At 39.8% G+C, this 20,469-nt stretch overlaps 1 protein-coding gene across 2 annotated transcripts; it reads right to left on the bottom strand.

Annotated features, from left to right (window-relative positions):
* Nucleotides 1-2,550: 2,550 nt before the first annotated feature.
* On the bottom strand, nucleotides 2,551-19,890 carry LOC149309150 (keratin, type I cytoskeletal 12-like). 2 transcript variants are annotated; one of them, XM_089531182.1, is made up of 8 exons: nucleotides 19,404-19,890; nucleotides 16,414-16,496; nucleotides 14,542-14,698; nucleotides 10,476-10,637; nucleotides 9,190-9,315; nucleotides 7,331-7,548; nucleotides 3,979-4,148; nucleotides 2,551-2,657 (listed from the first exon to the last, which is right to left on the bottom strand). In XM_089531182.1, exons 1-8 carry the CDS (start codon nucleotides 19,839-19,841, stop codon nucleotides 2,551-2,553), a joined length of 1,461 nt encoding a protein of 486 aa, XP_089387308.1. In that variant the 5' UTR covers nucleotides 19,842-19,890. The 2 variants fall into 2 exon arrangements, with proteins under 2 accessions (XP_089387308.1, XP_089387306.1); XM_089531180.1 differs by having other exon boundaries at nucleotides 3,973-4,148; nucleotides 19,404-19,841.
* Between the last annotated feature and the right edge of the window lie 579 nt (nucleotides 19,891-20,469).

Genomic DNA, 20,469 nt, shown 5'->3' with positions numbered 1-20,469 from the left:
ATCTGCAGTTGTTGCTTCCTGTTGAACAATTGGCCACAGGAGAAAAAGAGATGACAATCATTGTCTTAGTCTGCATCTTGAGCTGTGACAAATTCCACTCCCTCAGCCACATGCTCAGATCAAGGGCCACTCCAGGAAATTGCAGTACAAATTGAAGGTGATGGCAACCTTTGTTCTAAAGCATGATACATGGTGCATGTGCTGAATCATACTCTGAAGGTTTGCAATGAATACTGAGGATGCCATGTTAACATTGAGATCTGTGGGTACATCTACACTGCAAAATAGTGCAGTTTGACACCATTGTAACTGCCATGGCTCCATCCTACAGAATGCTGGAATTTGTAGTTTTGAAAGGCACCCCAGCACTCTTTGGCAGAGAAGGCTAAACACTGTGCAAAACTACAAATCCCAAAATTCCATAGCATGGAACTACAGCACTTAAAGTGAGGTCAAACTGCATTATTTCTGCAGTGTAGCTGCACCCCGTGTTTCTGAAGAAGCTTTAGACTTATGGTTTACAATAAGCACCATTCTGTCAGGATGGTAATGGACCCGTGTGACTCTGGAAGATGGATATTTGCTCTGCTTATAATCATTCTATCTACACTTCTCATTTTATTGCTTCTGCAGACAAACAGCAAGTTGAAACACAGCTGGTAATTGAGAAAGGGTTGGACAAACATGCTGGCGATGAAAGCTGTACACTGATCAGTTACATGCATGTTTAAAGGGATAGGCGTGTACTCTACTCATTACTTCGGTGATAGTAAAGTTTGAAAACCTCAAGCTGTTTCAGTATAAATGAGATGTAACAATTTGCAACACTGTATTTAATATATGTTCTGCATTTTAATTATATTATAATAGTATTTTAACCCGCCTGTTTTCTATAGCTGCATGTTTTAACTTCTGAATCTAGTGCTAAAAAGGAAGGCACCAGCCACATCCAGGCTGGCTATGTGAAGCAGCCTCAATGGGTGTCTACAGAGAATGGGGTTTATCTAGGTTCTAACATGGAGGCATGGATGAGAAATTTTGTTCACTTTTTTTTAAAATGAGAGTTTGTCAAATTCACAGTTGCCATGTTTGGGATAAAATTAAACTTAGATTTAAAAAAACGTGTGTGGGAGAAACGGAAACAGATTCATCCATGCTTTGAGTAACCGTTAAGTCAGTGTTTGAATCAATTTTTCAGGAAAAGATGGGATATAAGTGATTTCCTAACATATATTAATAATAACAATAGAAAATGTTAGTACTAGGTATCCTCATTTTTTCCCTTTTTCTAAGAAGATCATTATCATTACCATTTCTATGGCAAACAGTGCGATATTGCTCTCCCTATCTGAATATTTATACCTTTTGGATATAGCCAGTAAAATGGATGCATCCACCCCCCCCTCCTCTAGTTTGTTCAGGAGAACTGGCTAAACTTTGCAGATTTCTTCATATTTGGGACAGGAAAAAAACTTGATTTTTAAAAATTCAGTTCAAATATGGGAAAAAGGTGACAAATTTCCCTATGGGTAGTATGTGAACTTATTTGGATGGGCACTAAATGCAGATGTGAAGAAATCCACCTGTTTTCTATAGCTGCATTTTTAAACATCTGAATCTAGTGCTAAAAGACTATATGAGCTAGAAAGGGGCACTGGAACTATTGCAGCAAGATGGGATATTATTATGTATACATGATAATTTTGCTTCAGATGCCCTGAAGAGTCATTATGACACCCCACCAATCTCAATTTCCATGTGCTTAAGTATAAACTGTAGACAAGACCAGACAGACCAGGCAGCATGAGCAAGGCACGATAATGTAGGCCTGTATTGGCACTCACTAGGCAGCATACATAAGGCCTTCATGTGGCATACTGTTAATTATTATGATCCTTTTGAAACTAGATATCTTAATTGAGATATGCTTGGGATTATAAACAACTGGATCAGTACAGCAGTTCAAAGGAATGGATGGGAGGATTGCAGTAAAGACACACAGCCTTCTGGCCTTAACCCAAGTCCCAAATCTCAACACAGGTCTACCTCTGTATTATTGGGTCCTGATGCAAGAAATTCAAAACAGTTGTTGGAATTAAAATATTAAAGTATATGAAGCAGTTGCAAAGTATTGTTAGTGTTTGGCGCTCAGTAGTCACGCCATGCCGTGCCATGCCATGCCATGCCATGCCATGCAATCCTACCAAGTCCCTTGTAAAGTGAAGGGTTGGAAGTAGGATATTCCTTCCATGATGACAGACTAAATTGTTTGTAACCCACAAAATCAGGTTTGGAAATACATTTGTATGAAAGTAATTAAGGTAATTGTTATTGCAGGAATAGAAATTTTTATTAGCTAGTGATGGAACCTACTTCCAGTCTAATTCTAGGGAGAGAAATCAGGTTGTTTAAACAGACTTCTTATTAAGGAAAGGAAAGAATTCAATGGGCTTCTCAGTATGTAGATACATTAATGTAAAATATATGCTTTCCTCTGATGTTATGGCATCACTACAAACCAAAATGTCCTTCTGTATAGTATCTTGATGCTTAAATTACTCTCTTTTCTTCAACAGACTGCACCTGGGAGGATGTTACTCGCCCATGCTCATCTAATTCTTCAATTATTGTTTTGATCACTCTAGTTTTCTTTGTTTCTGAAACAAACAAAAGTACATGTAATTGAAATTTTAATCTCGAACGGTATATTTTTTTCACAAGAAGCTTACAGAATATAAAATGGATATATGTCATCCTTTGAACAATGAAGTGAGGTTATTGTGATGAAACTGTCCTCTGTGCATCTCTCAGGCCGTGGCAGTGCAAGGTCTCCTGCTGAATCAGAAGGACTGACAGCAGCCTGCACCAACCAGAACCTAGTTCAGCTCCCACACCACCTAACCATGTTTCTTCCACTCTTTCCCCACCTCTTGCTTCATCCATACTGCTTTCTTCTGGGGAATCTTTCCTCAGAATGAGGCATTGTTGGCAGGTTGTTTATAGAGATTGCCTATGGTGGTGATGACGCAAGTAGTCTCCATGCTCATCCATCAAACATTCTGATCGGAAGGACCTCTTAGAGCAAGATATTTGGGGTCTAGTGGGTTTTGAACAGTCATATGCCATCTGTGCCTCTGTTTTAGCATTCCTGTAGTAGGGAAGTGGCTGATGTGGTTCTCCAGAGTCCACCAGTGACTTGTTTAGGAGACTCCAGCTGGCTACAACCCAACTACAGTATTTGCTACAGGTAGAAAACAGCAAGTGAGTCTGGGATGGGGCCAGAGAGTCTCCTGGCTGGAGGGGCATGTCCAATTTGCTGCTCCTCGTGCTTTTCTGTCTCGGACAGGTGCCTCACTTTGTCTAATGGGAAAATCACCCATCTTCACCTTTGTAACGTTTAGTTCTTCTTTGGTGGTTTTTAGGACTTGTTTTTTCCACCCTTTTAAATGGAAATGTTCACTTGGAATTAATTATGTGTGTAATGCTCTTCAAAGACAAAACTGTCATCCATTCCAGTAGGAGCATATCTGGATATTTTTGGTTCTTTTGGTCCAGCTCATGTTTGAATGCTGTTTAGTTTCTCTTTCTGCTTTATAACAATTGATTTTATTCTTCATTGCTGAATTACATTTTAAAATGGTTTTAATGCCCAGAATCCTGTTGGTGACATACAACAAATTATACCTGCCTGCCTTTTATGGTTGTTACAGATGGCATTATTCAACACCTCGATCCACAGTGAATACCTCTGTTCACTATCTAACTCCCTGACAACTGAACACTGCCTCTTTTCTACAGCCACTTACTGGCTGAAGGGTGAGATGTGGCTAGACAGTGTCTGCCTTTTGTTAGTGTCTGATGGGCTCATCATTCAGAAAGGAATAAGTGAAGATTTACAGACACTGTGCTAGATCTTATGTTAGAATCAATCACAAGCCTATTAAAAACATTTTAAAAATTCCCGGCAGTAACCATTACCTTTTTCTTTGGATGTGGAATCGGTATGTGTAGCTGCAGTTCCTCTAGAAGTAGATTCTGTTCCAGATCCAGGGTCTCTTGCACCAGATCCCATACCTCTTAATCCCAAACCTGTTCCAGATCCCAGGGTTCTTGATCCTATGTCTCTGTTGCCTCTGTAGCCAAATTCACTGTAATACACAATGGGACTGCTTTTGTTGAGCTATATTTCACATGTTGATAGTATGTAAGTATGAAACATCAATTGTTTATAGCATATAGACCTTTACGGGGTTAAAGTCACGAAATGTTAAAAGACTATTACACCAATAACGTTCTCAACAAGCCTGTGGACTGGGACTTTTTTCTTCTTCTTAAAATCTGGACTGAATTCACATGTTTTACCTCTACATCACCAAAATGTTCCTGATGCAAAAACATGGAGACTTCTTGAGGAAACCCTTGTTCTCTGCCTACAAAGAGGCCTGTGACCTCCCTGGAATGGAGACATATTGGATTGCAAAAGCGGGGTCCCTTGTGAGATGCAAATAGACTTTAAATTTCCTGGACTTTGAAAATCTCCCTATTGGTGCATGGCCAGGAGGAGGAGGAGCCTGCTTGCAAAAGATATCTTCCCCATTCATAACATGTTTACTAAGGACTGAAACAACATGCAGGCATCTAACATCTCCAATTGTTTTTGTCTTCTTCTCCTGTTTGGTTTGTAACATCTTGCCTTATGAAGAAGCCCATGGAGGTTCGAAAACTTGCAAAAAGTACTGTATTTTCTGGCGTATAAGACTACTTTTTAACCCAGGAAAATCTTCTCAGAAGTCAGGGGTCATCTTATATGCCAGGTGTCATTTTATAGGGTGGGTGCTGAAACCTCTGAGCTGAACTGGAGAATCTGCGATCACCGCATATGGTGGGGGGAGCTCAAAAATGGTTGCGGCCACATCCCTGCCAAATGTGGCAAATGTATGAAAGCAGCAAGGGTGGCGCTGTACAAGTACAGTAGAAGAAAATCCACTCATCAGGATTCGTGGAAAGAAGTGACTTAACGCAATCCCGATGACGAGGTGAGGGGGTGCCTCACCGGGAAGGTGTAAGTGAAGGGCGGATCAAGTTGCAGGTGTCCGAGACACCCGGGGTATGGAAAAAAGTTGTGTTTGTGTTACCGCCCTGATAGTCTTGGAGAGAGGGAGGGCTGGGCAGGTAGGGAGAACTGACCAATCCAAGCGGGCTTTGTATACAACAAGTTTTCCTGCTAAATACCTGCATGTCATATGCATTTGAATTAAAATTACCATATTGAAATCAAATCTGATGTTTTTAAAATTTTTATTTGGTGTATGTTGGAAGAGGGGTAGTCTTATACAGTGAGTATATCCCAAACTGTATTTTAACTGGAAAGGTTGGGGGTCGTCTTATACGCCGGAAAATACGGTATATTGTGCATTTTGGTTGACCAATAAAGGTATCACTGATGGAATTTTGTTTGTATTTGTTAAATGGCCAATATAGCTACCCCTGAATGTATTCTCAACAAGGGTAATTTTAAAACGAATGATCCTTTTGGCAGTTCAGTGTAGTCTTAGCCAAATTTTGACATATTTGCTTAACTTTCTTGCAGTTATGATGACTAATGCAATCGTATGCATGATAAATTTATTATTATCAGGAAGTAGAATCATCTGGCTAGTCATCTTCTGTATCACAAGAATTCCAAAGATCTCTGACTGGAATTATTACAAAGATGTAATATATAACATATGTTATATCCAATGGTGGTTGTTACCACAGTGCAAAATTAATGCAGTTTGACACTGCTTTAATTATCATGGCTCCATCCTATGGAATCCTGGGATTTGTAGTTTGTTGTGGCACCCTGACAGGGAAGGCTAAATATCTTACAAAACTACAAATCCCACAATTGCATACCATTGAGTCATGGCAGTTAAAGCAGTGTTAAATTGCATTAATTCTGTAGTGTAGATACAGCCAGTGATTGGGTGGTATATAAATAAATCCTATTATTATTATTATTATTATTATTATTATTATTATTATTATTATTTATCTGCACCCTGTATATAGTACTTTAGCAGAAGGAGGTTAGCCTCCATCTCCTGAATATCCCATAGCCACTGCTTAACATATTATACTACAGAAAGCCAGAACAGTCTAGCAGTGTGTTGAATTAAGATTTAGGTGACTAGGCTCAAATCTCCATTCTTTGCTTGACATTAGAGTGAATTTGTGGTTTTCTTCTTTGGGGTTTAATCAGGAGGCTTCTATTGCAACCTGATATACATTTAGTTGAGTGTAAGTCTCACTGAACTTTTTCAGTGAGCAGTGTGTAGTATAACATGCCAAGCAATGTCTATGGTCTATTCAGGAGACAGAATTGGATGCCAACTTCCTTCTTCTAAAGTACTATATATAGGGTACTTCTCACTAGACACATATAGGCTTGCTTTGTAAGTTACATCCACAAAATAGGGTGAAATAGGGATAGAAAATAGTCCTTCTGTTCCTAAACTTTTCAGTTCACTTTCAAGCTTTGTAACAACACTGTTGTTGTGTTTCGTGCTGTTGACATTCAAATTCCCGGTCTCCAGAAAACCCAAATAACAGTATTGCTGTTGTGTGCCTTCACATAGCTTCCTATCACAGGGCTGGCAAGATTTCTTCAGATGGGTTTTCCTTTGCTTTCCTCTGAGGCTGAGAGTGTGTGATTTGCCCAAGGTCATCCAACTGGTTTCCATGACTGAGTGGGAATTTGAAACCTGGTCCCCAGAGTCATCATCAAACCATGCTCAAACCACTACACCATGCTGCAGTGACTCCCCCTAAATGTGCAGCTCTTCATTTATAGGGAACAAATGTGGTTTAAGTTGTTTCTACAGTAATAGTAGTATATCTATTTACAGTGATAGACCAATAAAAGAAAATATCATTTCTATCTGGATGACCAAGATTTTTCATTGCCACAAGACAAGGAATTTGTGGGCTGAAAATGGTACAAGCAACCATCGTCAGATATGATGTTCTATGGAAATCAAAAACTCACATCTTTGTCTGTACATGTTGGTGCCAATTGGCTTGAACTACTGCATGAAAGAAAGAGCTTGTTGAAACATAAATCAAGTGGCACACTGCCCCAACACACCATGGAGTAGTTACACGCACGTGGTTTGTACATGTAATCTTGCCTTACAGAATATTTGATATTCAACAGCCAACTGTTTGCAACATTATTAACAATGTTAAGACTGAATAAATAAAAGTTCCAAAGATATTACTGGCTTAGGGCACTATTAGGATGTATACTAGTTTTCTTTCCAATGTTTTTGTTTTTTTTGTTTCCTACCTTTCTTCTCCATCAATCAGATGCCGATAGGTCTCAATCTCATTCTCAAGGCGGATCTTGATATCTAAGAGTTGCCTGTAGTCTGCATTCTGGGTCTCCATATCATCCCTCACCTGTTGTACTTGTGTCTCCACATTGGTAATCAGCCCTTGTATTTGCAAGAGCTGGGTACAGTAGAGGCCTTCTGTCTCAGCCAGTGTGGATTCAAGGGATTGTCTCTGAGAGATAAAACAAGATACAGTCATGCAAACCTAGCACAAGGCTTGCTCTGACATTTCAAAGGGTTGCCATTCCAAAACGTCTAAGGTGGACAAAGGCATTCTATAAGCTTTCCCCAATCGCATACCCACCAGAAGTTTGGGACTAAAATCCCATTATCTTTGACCATTTGCAGTCTTGCAAATGGAGTGGAAGTGGATGAACTTGCTTTGGATGAGTATGGCTGTGCTTGGAAGCTTCCAGGAACTGCAGTTCTCCTTTCTAAACAATGTGTTTTTTTCCATGGTAAGGGTGGGAGTCTGACTAAGTTCCAATAAAAGCAGGTTGGGAGTCCACATAGGCTGTAAAGGGGTGGCTCTATGCTACTCCTTTGAGCGCCAGATTGGGCCTGCAGCAACCGCACACCATTGCTCAAATCTGGCATTTTTCCAGCCCAAAAAGGAGTGGCAAAATGCTGCTCCTTTTGGGGGCAGAAAAAGGATGCCCTTTCCACTGCTGTGACAGCTTTTCAGCATTTCTATGATGCAGCATGTATAAATGCCCCCATGCCACCCCAACACCGCCATTTTTTGCCAGTCTGTTTTGGCCCTATGTTTCCTCCCACCTTGTAACACCGGGCCCTTTGTATCTGCTGGGATTTACCAAAATATGTGGATGCTCAATTCCCATTACATACAGTGGCGTATATAAAATAACACGGTTTGCTTTTGGGGGTTTTAAAAAAATATTTTCAGGCCATGGATAGTTGAATCTGTGGAAGCAGAATCTGCAGATATGGAGGGCCAACTGTATAATACAACACATCCAGGAGCAGCTCTTTAATAACAGCCATGAATAAGGAATTGCAGGTTGTTTGAGACAATGGGCCCATAGTAAGTCTCAAGCCATTCCTGTCCAAAGTAATTATGAATTCTACCCAGTACTCACCAGATATACCAGTTCCTTTTATAATATGTCATAAAAGCAATGCTGTATGCATTTTTTTAGGGGGGGGAGGACACCCTTGAGTTCTGGTCATTTGTATTCAGTGATAGGACAGGAATAGTAGTGTCTAGATCAGCCATCTCTACCCTGGTGCACAGAGTGCTACCTTAGGATGTCTAACTAAGGTCAGAGAGCAGGACTTTAGCAAGTGGCACAAGATAAACTGTAAAGTAATCATTAATGGTAAAGGTAGCACTCTGTTATGAGTGCTTGATATGAATGTCTAGTTGTAACCAACTGTAGGAGGCAGCGCTCATCTCCGTTTCTAAGCTGAAGAGCCAGCATTGTCCAAAGACTACTCTGGTGATCATGTGGCCAGCATGACTGCACTGAATGCTGTTACCTTCCAACTTAAGTGTTACCTATCTGTGTACTTGCATTTGTATGCTTTTGAACTGCTAGGTTGGCAGAAGCTGGGACTAGTAACAGGAGCTTACCCCATCATGCAGCACTCAGGCCTTGAACTGCCAACCTTCTGATCTTCCAATCATCAGAACTGGCATCTTAACCACTAAGCCACCACATCCCTGGCTTTATTCATTATCTAAATAAGATTTGCAACATGTCCCATAAAAGAGAGATGTATGGCTGAATGAGATGTGTGAGCTACTCTTTCAGATACAAACATTTTGTCTGCAAGAGACCTGTGCTCATACCAAAGCAAGCTGAGTTTTCAGGTCTATCTCCAATCCCTGAAGGGTGCGTCTTAGCTCTGCAATCTCATTCTTGTTGGAGCTGGTCTCCTTGGCATTCACGCTGATCGTCATGTTTAGTTCTTTACTCTGCAGCAATTAAATAACAGAATTTAAACATATAGTACTCACATTAGAGAAAAATGCCTTGAGCCATAGAATCTTTTTTTTCTAGCAACATATTAGCTCTATTTGTAAAATGGGAGTGCCTCATATACAAATGTTAGTAACAGGAAGAGGAAAGAGCCAATGTGGCACAGTGATCTTTAGCAGTGGACTAAGACTCCAAGACACCAGGGTTCAAATCCTAGCTCAGGTTCAACTGGTTCGACCTGCTCCTAGTCCCCAATTGCTCAAGGATATTGTGCAGAAGAACAGTACATCTAGAAAGGAAGCTAGAACTGATAGGGGACCGTTACTCATCCTTGTCCAACCTGGAGCCCTGCAAATGTTTTGGACTACTATTTTCTTCATCTCAAGTAGTGTGGGGTTGTGGCTGCGGCTGATGAGAGTTTTCATCCAAACTATCTGGAAAGTGATAGTTTGGGGAAAGATGCCTTAGAAGGAAACAGATTCAGAAGACTGTATGAATATAACAGGTATGGAGAACAGATTCTCGAGCCTTGGTACAAAACAAGCACTAAAGTTAAAAAAAAGAAAAGAAATGTGTCTTCTTAATTAAAAAGGGCTGGGTTCCTCTGCAACAAGAAAATCTAGATCAGTTCCAATGCTTCAACTAAAGACATATCCGAGACTACCTGTGCCATTCATTTTTCATTCATGCTGATTGCTGTATTTCATTTCATTTCATTTTGCTTGAAGATGCAAGATATCTTCTGCAGAATACAGTCTTTTTGAAGAAAGGATTGGTAAAATGTATATTTAAGTGATGTATTTAAGGAACAATGGGAAGAGCTTGAAAAGTTACATTTTTGACTATAATTCCCAGATCCCCCCATACTGGCTGAGGGAGCCTGGGAGCTGTAGTTCAAATGTAGGCTTATGTTGTTCAAATGTTGCAGGAGCAGAGAAAGAGGATTAGCTTCAAATAATAATAATAATAATAATAATAATAATAATAATAATAATGCAGAAATCTCACTCTGTCATGATTCCCATGAATGGATGGATGGCCCTGGTCCTATCTGTCATAGTGTTTCACTGTACATGAGATGGTCTTCAAACTCACATCTGATGTTGGGGATGATCTGTTGTCTTGCTCATTTGTGAATACACAGTGACATTTTTACCTTTTCATTGAACCAGTTTTCAACATCTTGATGATTTTGTTCTGCCAGAGCCTCATATTCTGCTCTCATCTTGTTCAGAACGGTGGTCAGGTCAATTCCCGGGGCAGCATTCATTTCAACACTGACCTTCCCTGAGGTTGTGCCTTGCAGACCTTTTATTTCCTATGAAGGGAAAGGAGGAAAAGTCAGAAAGGGGTGTGTGGCTAAGAAGAGAAAAGAGAAAAAAAGGCTTGAACTGATTGGATCCAGATTTAAACATATGCTTACAGTTAGATTCTTCTACATTGTAGAAATAATGCAGTTTAACACCACTTTAACTGGAGTGGCTCCATCCATTCTACAGAATCCTGGAATTTGTAGTTCTGTGAGGCACCTGCAGTCTTTGGCAAAGAAAGCTAAAGACCTTGTTATTATATTGTTAAAATTGCAAGTCCCAGGATTCCATAGGGTGGCGCTACAGCACTTAAAGTAGTGTCAAACCTTTATTTCTACAGTGTAGATACACCCCTTGTAAGATCAACAATAGGACAAGTAAGCCATGACTAACATAGTGTAAGTCATCTACTCTAATTATGGCTTCCTAGAGCCAAAAAAACTATCTACCACTTGTGGAAATCATTTTGCTGAAGCCTTTTGCTATCTATTGCTTATGGAAACCATTTTACTGGAACAGAGGTTTTTAGGACCAGAATAAGCAGATTTGATTTCTGATGATTCAATGAACACAAACTTTGTTTCATGCACAAAATTATTTAAAATATTATGTATAAAATTACATTCCAGCTATGTGTGTAATCGGTATACGAAACATAAATAAATTTCCTGTTTAGACTTGAGTTCCATCTCCAAGTTAGCTCATTATGTACATGCAAATATCTAAAATCAAAAATCAAACCAACACCAAACACACACACACACACATGCACACATGTACAAATCCACAACACTTCCAGTCCCATGCATTTTGGATAAGGGAGACTCAGTCTGTACCTCCAGCAAATAGGAATCCATGCCATTAGAAGGTTTCTTTTAACATTTAGAGGAAATGTCCTCTCCTGTCATTTAGAAGTTTATTGCACCGGGGTTAAAACGTTCCCCGATGCGTTCTAACATGCATGAATGGGGCCGTGCACGGAGCTTGATGGGAACCCGATGGGGCCCAGAACGTGACTTTACCGCACAGGGAACGCCACCGCCGCCGCCACCAAGCATTCGCATTGGGTTCCCATCAGGCTCCAGGGGACGCCATTTCTGGTAACGCTTTGAAACAATTTTGTATATTTTATATTTTATGACTTTTAGATTGTACACCATTGCCAGGTTATATGCTGTTTTGATGATGTCTGTAAAGTGCCATGCAAATTAATGGTGCTATATAAAATAATAATAATAATAATAATAATAATAATAATGCTTAAATTTAGCACTGTGTCCTCTGTAATCTTTTCTAACCTCAATATACAATTTTGCTAACCGTTACAGATCAAAACTGCTGCTAAAAAGCTAACTGGAATAGCTTCTGCTCCCACCCAGAGTTTGGGAAAGTTACTTTTCCAGGCTATGGAGTTTATCGCATGTAAAAATAAAGCAACTTACCCCTGCCGCAATACAGTCACCTATGGAATGGGAAAAATAACTTTTCCAAACTCTAGTTACATCTGCACTCAAGCTCTGTCTACCTTCCAAAGAACTACAACCTTTCTTTATTGTGGAGACTACAAAATAGTGTTAAGATTGCCATTCTCTCGCTCTCTCTGTACACCAGCACCACAGTCAGATAAATTTTGAATGCATAATCAATTTATTGTTGTTGTTGTTGTTGTTGTTATTTAAAAATACCAAATAGGCATACAGATGTCCTTGATGAGAAAGGGCATGCCAACACAGCATTGAACTGTTGTGACATTTTTCAAGTTATCAGGATTTTTGTGAAAAGTTTGTACAAATAAATGTTTTTTATTCCTGCAACCACTTCCCCCCATCAACATTTTTTCCTTAGTGTCCCCCAAAATGTGCAAAACTCTTGTTATCTCACACATAGATGAGAATGCTTTTGAAATTCCTTGTTCCTACATGCAAGAGTGTGATAAATGAAGATGTACAGCCCTAATACCAAAGAGGAATAACTCTTTATGCTGTTGCTATTGTACTGAAGCTTGAGTGATTTTATATCTCTAACAAAGCTGAAGAAATTAATCTCTTGGAGAGATGAGTCAGAGCCTGCTTCACCTCTATTTGCACAGATATTATAAAAACAGGTTAAGTATTAGTTACTGGCACTACTTGCTGATAATACTTTGTTCTCTTACCTTGGCTGAATGCACTGGTTTTGCAGAGCCCACAAGTGGTAAAAATCCCCTATTCTTCTTTTCCTCTTTCATCTTAATCATTAAGCATATAATATTTTATAGATCTTTTGGGGGTGTTAAATACTATTGGCACTGGATCTTCATAAAATTTCCCTTTAAATTAATAGTCACGTAAATGTTTTGAGCACGTGCTTCCAGATACACTGCCAAATATTATTTTCGATTCTTCTTTTTTCTGCTCCTTGCCAATTTCCCTCCTTGTGTAGTCAGATTCACACATGGTTAAAAACATCCTGCATGTGAGGGACTGCAGACCAGTTTGCAAAGCAAGCTGTATAGCACACACAGTGGTCATCTTCTGCATGTTGGACTGTTTGCTCACTGTTTTGCTCAGTACAGTACCCACTTTTTGTTGCTCAAGCAAATGCTTTAATATGATAGCTCAAGCAAAAGCATGGGTCTCAGGAGCAGATGCTTACACAATACCTGGACCAGCTGCTTTTTTGGGCTTGTCTACACTAGATATATACACCAGACTCACCCTGGTCCCAGTGCAATTTGTCCAGGTGACATACTGGTGACATCCAAAGCAAAAACACTATTTTAAGTGATTAATTTGGCTTAAGAGAGCCCTTAGTTTATTCCAGAGTTTCCAGGAAACTCTGGAGTGCCTCCAGTTCTCTTGGCTGTCTAGACAGCTCAATTGGATCCAGTTCAGTCCAATCCACATGTCCAGAAAGCAAACACTGTGCCATCTACCTTACTCTGTACTGAGCAGTACAGTAGTGGATCCTCTTTGGAGCCACTACTTCTGTTGCTTCATCAGCCAAGCAGCTCCCTGTGAGAGCCTGCTGTTGCCATCACTTTTACTGAGGTCAGAATGGTGTGCCTGTGCGATCAATGAGGAGGGGGCAAAATGACCCACTACTTGTTGATCACATGTCTGGGCACCACATTGTTGATCATATCTCTGACATGGATTGGCTGGCTTGTGTTCATGACAATGCAGCATTGCACTGGATTCATCTCGATGCATGTGGTTGATCTGGGGCATAATACTCTGGACTGGCCCTGGATTAATTGGCCATTGTAAATGACCCTTCTGTTTGCTTATTTGCTTATGGGGTCTTCCAGTGATGCTGGAAGTTATAAGGCCAACCTGTTAACCCATCACCAAGAAAGAAGCATCACTGAGACCGTCATTAGCTCAGATAGATAGGAATGACTGGGAGATGACAGGGCTGAGCATAATAACTGTTAGTCTTCTGAACTAGTTCACACTCAGAAAAGTAACTATTACTGATATCAAGTCTAAACTAAAATATATTTTGGGTTGATACCAATTTAACCAGAACTTGTGAAAGTTTTATCTTTGGACTATGGTTTCACCAGCCACAATCCTAACCATTGGTCATGCTGACTGGAGGAATCCTGAGGCTAAGCAGTCTAAAAAGAAACATTTACAATTGCTATATGTTGCTTAACTTAATACTATCAACATATGGCTATCTTGGCTAACATATGAATGTCACCGTTGTGAACTGAGCTGTATGTAACCGTAAACTGTTTTAGCAAAATGGCCACCTTATTTTCTTGTGGCTACGAATCCAGCCGTTGTGAAATGCCACAAGTTATAAGATCTGTAACTTAGTAGTAGCAATATCCATATATGAATAAGAAATGAATGGCTCCATTCATGCCTTACTGTCTGACCTCTACAAGTATTGTAATCTGATTTAGAGAAATGGCCACTTTACCTCCTCATGGTTCTTCTTGAGGAAAGTTAGCTCTTCAATCAGACTTTCAATCTGCATTTCTAGGTTACTCTTGGATAGAGTTAGTTCATCCAGGACTTTGTGCAGACCATTGATGTCTGCCTCAACATTCTGGCGAAGGAATACCTCATTTTCATATCTTCAAAAAGAAAAAAATGTGTTTTGAGGTATACAAATAATAATAATAATAATAATAATAATAATAATAATAATAATAATTCATTAATACAAGAAAATTGCTTAACAGTGCTTGGCTATCTTGTTGCAGATCCATTAGCTGATTGCTTTTGTTTCAGAAAATGGAATAAGGATGTAAGTTGTTGACTATTTCATCTTTTCATGCAAAGAAGAATAATTATGATAGTTTTCTTTTTGCTGCTACTGTTCCTTCTCAGTATTCTGCTCATATTGAAATGTCCTAAACTGATGCAAAGAAATTATTCTGTGAATAAAAACATGTGTTTTTTTGAAGGGGGGGGGGGTAAAAACTGTTTTTTGAAAATAAATTCTGTGAAGAAAATTGTGTGTACCTTTCTCCTGAATAATTCTTCTTTGGCTGCTGCCACACTATAGAAATAATCCAGTTTGACAGTGCTTTAACTGCCATAGTTCAATGCTATGGAATTCTGAGGTCTGTACTTTGGTGGAACGCCAGAGCTATCTGACAAAGGAGGCAAAATATCTCACAAAACTACAGATCTCAGAATTCCATAGCACTGAGTCATGACAGTTGAAGTGGTATCAAACTGCTTTATTTCTGCAGTGTGGATGAGACCTTCAGCACATTGGGACATTTGAGCATTGCACAAAATTCTTATGGTCTATTCTTCTTTTCAGTAGAGTTTTATGACTATCAGAGAACATGTTTTTTGATCTGGGAATGAATAATTGCATATATTCTTTCTGTGGTTCCCAATAAAGGTTTTACTGTGCAGACTCCCAGCCTCTGGGCTAAACCATATGCTAAACAGCGTGCAGCTGAGCTACAGCTTTCTTGCTTAATCACATCAATTAATTCTCTAGTGCTGTAACCCTTTCCCCTATAAAGTGGGGGAAAGACTCCACTTCTGCCAGCTGAGATTTTTTTGTTCTTCCTTAGGCTCCATCTGCATGGCAGAAATAATGCAGTTCCATACTGCTTTGGCTGCCATGAATTCATCTTATGGAATCCTGGGATTTATAGTTTGTTGTGGCACCAGAGCTCTCTGACAGGGAGGCTAAATACCTTGCAAAACTCCAGATCCCAGAATTGAGTCATAGCAGTTACAGAGGTATCAAACTGCATTATTTTGGCATTGCATATATAGCCTCACACATGACATGAACACAGGATAAGTTAAGGAGGAAAATGGAGAAATGTGTTTAGATGTCTCTTCACAACACACAGTGGTCCCAAATAAACCGATCTGCTCTTACTTGAAAATGAGGACCAGCCAATGAATTGAATCTTCTATCTATCTATCTATCTATCTATCTATCTATCTATCTATCTATCTGTCTTTCCCATGTCAGGCTTCCTGGGCTGCTGCTTATGTCACTGATGACGCACACATGATTGACATGCATTTTGAAGCGGTGCAAACTAGTGGGGATGACAATCGTGCCAAAAAAGAAGTGATTACAGGGGGATAATGAAAAGATCCACTTTCATAGTGGGAATGACAGACCTTTTGGAATCGATTTACCAACACTGAGTGAAGATGAATCCCAAACTGGTTTAAATATAAGTGGGAATAAGCCCAATGTTTGTTAGTGTTAGGAGCCATCTGTGTTGCAGAGAAGCACCCCACAATGCCCTTGCTTGCCATCCTTGCATTTTACCAGTGAAATGCGGTATACTCTGCTTCAACTTACTTCATTCTGAAGTCATCTGCAGCCAGCCTGGCATTATCTATCTGGAGAATAATGCTGGCATTGTTCACACTTGATGAAATGATCTGCATGCGGGGGTTTGGGGGGGGGGGTGGAGGTGGAGAATAAAAACAGGGGGAAACTGAATAGGAAGTCTTTTTGGCAGATTTGTTAGGATTCGACATTTTTATTAATGTAATTAAGTTGTCATAAGAGAAAAAGCAAGACATGCAATGTATTTCTCATGCACCAAACATCACCTTGATGGAATTGCCAAATTACGCTATGCATGTTGTTTATTTACAATATTGTAAGACTCAAAAGTACCTTAAAAGTGAACTTGTTGCTAAAATGGTTACAATCCAAAGTCTTTCCCAGCCCTGATAGCTGGGATCTATTAGCCCGCTATACCAAGGACTGTGGGGCAAACTACATGTTATGTTAAATACAGAGTATTACACCTACTATGCCTGTTGGCACACTGCAGAATTAATACAGTTTGACACCACTTTAACTGTCAAAGCCCCATCCTATGAAATCCTGGGATCTGTAGTTGCTGTGGAACCAGAGTTCTCAGTGAGAGAAGGCTAAATATCTCACAAAACTACAGATCAGTGAATGGCATAGCACTGAACCAGGGCAGTTAAAATAGTGTCAGACTGTATTAATTCTGTAGTGTAGATACAGCATGTGGCTTAAGTCCCAACTAGGGGAGACTCACTGAATTAATGGGAATTTAATAATTCGACACTTACATAAGATCCATTGATTTAATGGGTCGACTCTAGTTGAAACTATCAACTCGCTTTAGACAGATAAATCCCCCCCCCCAATGGAAGCATGGAAGATGGAACGTCAATAATCTAAGAAATGCAGATGACACCATACTACTAGCGGAAAACATCACAGACCTGGAACCACGGAGGATCTACACAAATTCAACCTAGACAATGGAGAAATCGAAATAGTAAAAGAGTTCTCGTACCTTGGATTAAACATAGATCAGAACGGGGACTGCAGTCAAGAAATTAGAAGACTAGGAATGGAAAGGGCAGCTATGAAAAAACTAGAAAGGTTCCAGTAGAGTAAAGACATACAACTGAGCATAAAAACTAGAATTGTACAAGTCATTGTATTCCCCATTACTATGTACAGAAATGAGACTGGACAGTGAAGAAAGTGGATAAGAAGAAAATCAATTCATTTGAGATGTGGTGCTGGAGAAGAGTGCTGAGGATACTGTCCTAGAACAGATTGAGCTAGAAATTTCCCTGGAAGTAAGTATGATATTGGTCCAAAACACACTGCAGAAATAATCCAGTTTGAGACTGCTTTAACTGCCCTGGCTTAGTGCTAGGGCATCTTGGGAATTGTAGCTTGTTGTGGAACCAGGCCTCTAACAGAGAAGGCTAAATTCCTCACAAAACTATCGTTCCCCAAATTCCCAAGCATTGAGCCCGGGCAGTTAAAGTGATCTCAAACTGGATTATTTCTGCATTGTGTTTTAAACCTAAATTGATGTTTTATACTTTTTCCACATCTGGAGAAGGCACTCATTGGAAAAGACAATAATGCTAGGAAAGATGGAGGGACGTAGAAAGAGAGGAAGACTGCATGCTAGATGGATGGACTCTATAAAGGAGGCTACAGGTATGAACTTACAGGACCTAAGCAAAGCAGTGGAGGATAGGGAGTCTTGGAGCTGTCTTATCCATAGGGTCACCATGAGTCAGGATCGACTTGACGGTGGTTAACAACAACAAGCATGGTGGATAAAAGAGTGTTTTGGAGTTGAACCAAAACATTTTTCACGGCAAACAAAGGGAAGTGGTTTCTGAAGAACAACTGGAACAGGTAGAATTGAACCTCACTATGGACTCCAGTCTAAAGCTAGACTAGTTTCTATGTTTGAGTAAAGAAAAATCACAGAGAAGTTGCATTCTACTTTTCCTCTTTATCATACTATCATATTAGCTTATTATTATAAATATTGCTCAAGCTTATTTATGCTAATCCTCAGGTTGTTTAAAACAGCACTGTACAACAACGAAGTATAAAGGTTTACTGTGGAGGTTGTCACAATACATTAATGGGGGTCTTGAGTGAATGAGCAAATGAGCGCCATGGGATAAATTCACTGTTTTTGCTAAAAAACTTTAAAAATTGAAAGAGGTTCTGAGAATGGAGGAAGAAAGCTAGGATGATGGCTCTAAAGGGGATCAGTGTAAAATTTTGGCCACCTGAATGAGGTGAACGGTATTTGCAGAGCTTGAAAGGTTGCTTTTAAAAAGAATGAGTATAATGGCATGCTGAAGCCATCCATAAGAAAGTAGATGTAAGATCATGTTCAGGGTCCATACGGGAGATAAAATTCATATATGATATTAATATCTGATTATATTCTGCACCCACATTCTCTCTTACAATCTAGCCTATGCTTTGAGATCTGCTGGAGAGGCCCTTCTCTCTGTCCCATCACGCTCACATGTATATCAGATGTGAACATGGGAGAGGGCCTTTTTGGGAGTTGCCCCTAGGCTCTGGAAACCTCTTACCAGAGAAATTAGACTGGCACATTTCCTACTTTCTTTTCACAAACAAGTAAAGACTTTTCTGTTTTGATGGGCATTTGAAGAGTGACCGTACAAGGCCCATCGCACCTAAACAATAAACAGGACCCTGCTAATTGTTGTGCTGGTGTGGGTTATATACAATATACATATATAATGATATATGTTTTAATTTGGTTTTAATTTTTTGGGATTGTTTAATCTTGTTTTAATTTTTGCATCTTGTGAATTTTTAACGTTCTGTTTTTTAACTTGTTGTAAACCACTTTGAGTCCCAAACTGGGGAAAAAAAACAAGATAGAAAACAACAACAACAGCAGCAGCAGCGGCAGCAGCAGCAACAGGATTGCACTGAAAACCTTTCAATTCTGAAATCACACCTTACTTGGTTTTCCAAAATCTACTTCAAAATCATCAGCTTACCTTATTTTGAAGGTCATCAATGGAGGTGTAATATTTGCTATAGTCACGGAGTCCCCCATTGGTCTGAGGTGCAGTTTTCTCATACCAGTTTTTGATTTTTAGCTCAAGGTCACTGTTTGCCTCCTCCAGATCATGCACTTTAGCCAGGTAGGAAGCCAAACGGTCATTCAGGTTTTGCATGGTTTCTTTTTCCCCACTAGAGAGAAGTCCGCTATCAATGCCGACAGAGCCAGAAGAATTGTAGATATGAAAGCAACTCCCGGTGCCACCTCCAGTGCCTCCCCATCTTGATCCAGCACCCCAGGTTGTCCCACTGCCAAAGCTTCCTGCACTGGACCCACCACCCAAGCCATATGCTCCACAACTAGAAAGCTTCACAGATGCCCCACCACTGCGAGAGGAGAAAACCTGCCTAGATCCACGGCCAAAATAAGACATGATTTTAAAGGTCTTTCAAGGGAGTACCAAAACAAAAAAGCAGAAGCGTCACCCAAAGAAAGCTTGAATGGTAAAGATAGTCTCAAGCTTTTATATGCTGATTTTGGAAGGGCGTGTTCTTCCTTGGAATGTCTTTTTATAACTGCATTGTTTGTTTGGACAATTTATCATCTCAGGCCAGCGTGAGTGATGGATATTAATAACCAGGCCCGATATTCCACTTTGTTCATTTCCCCCTCGGCTGTTTGTGATCCCCCCCACAACATAGAGAGTGGGTGGATTTGACCAGGCTGAAACTTTCATTATCCTTTTAGTGACATTGAGTAATTCCATCCCATCCCAGTCCCACCATTTGTGTTTTTTTTAGCTCATCATTCTAAGCATATTTCTTTGCGTTCCTCAGCCTTCACATTCACACTTGCAACATAGCCTCTTTTGTGAGAAAAGGTTGTGCAAACTACTTTTAAGGATTGTTCACTTCAGTCATTTTTTCCCTCTCTTTGGGTGGTGCAAAGACTTGTGTAGTTTGTTTTATCTCTGCAAAAGCATCCTTGCATTGTTCTACCTGCCTGGTTTTCTAATGTGGGAGTTTTTATTTTCTTATTATTTCTCTAAGCACTTTGCCATA

The sequence above is a fragment of the Sceloporus occidentalis genome, unplaced genomic scaffold (genome assembly GCF_023333645.1).
Source record: "Sceloporus occidentalis isolate IW3139 unplaced genomic scaffold, rSceOcc1.0.p SCAF_7, whole genome shotgun sequence".
Classification (NCBI taxonomy): Eukaryota; Metazoa; Chordata; class Lepidosauria; order Squamata; family Phrynosomatidae; genus Sceloporus; species Sceloporus occidentalis.
Note: the sequence above shows the minus strand (reverse complement) of the source record. Positions and strands in the feature narration are given on the sequence as shown.

What these genes read in the sequence shown, in the direction of transcription:
- LOC149309150 (XM_089531180.1), bottom strand. Translation starts at nt 19,841, where the DNA reads ATGTCTTATTTTGGCCGTGGATCTAGGCAGGTTTTCTCCTCTCGCAGT. An exon ending in AAAACTGGTTCAATGAAAAG is followed by an intron (nt 9,316 to 10,475) that starts GTAAAAATGTCA and finishes TAATTGCTGCAG; the next exon opens with AGTAAAGAACTAAACATGAC. An exon ending in ATCCAAAGAAAAAGGTAATG is followed by an intron (nt 2,658 to 3,972) that starts GTTACTGCCGGG and finishes TGTTTGTTTCAG; the next exon opens with AAACAAAGAAAACTAGAGTG.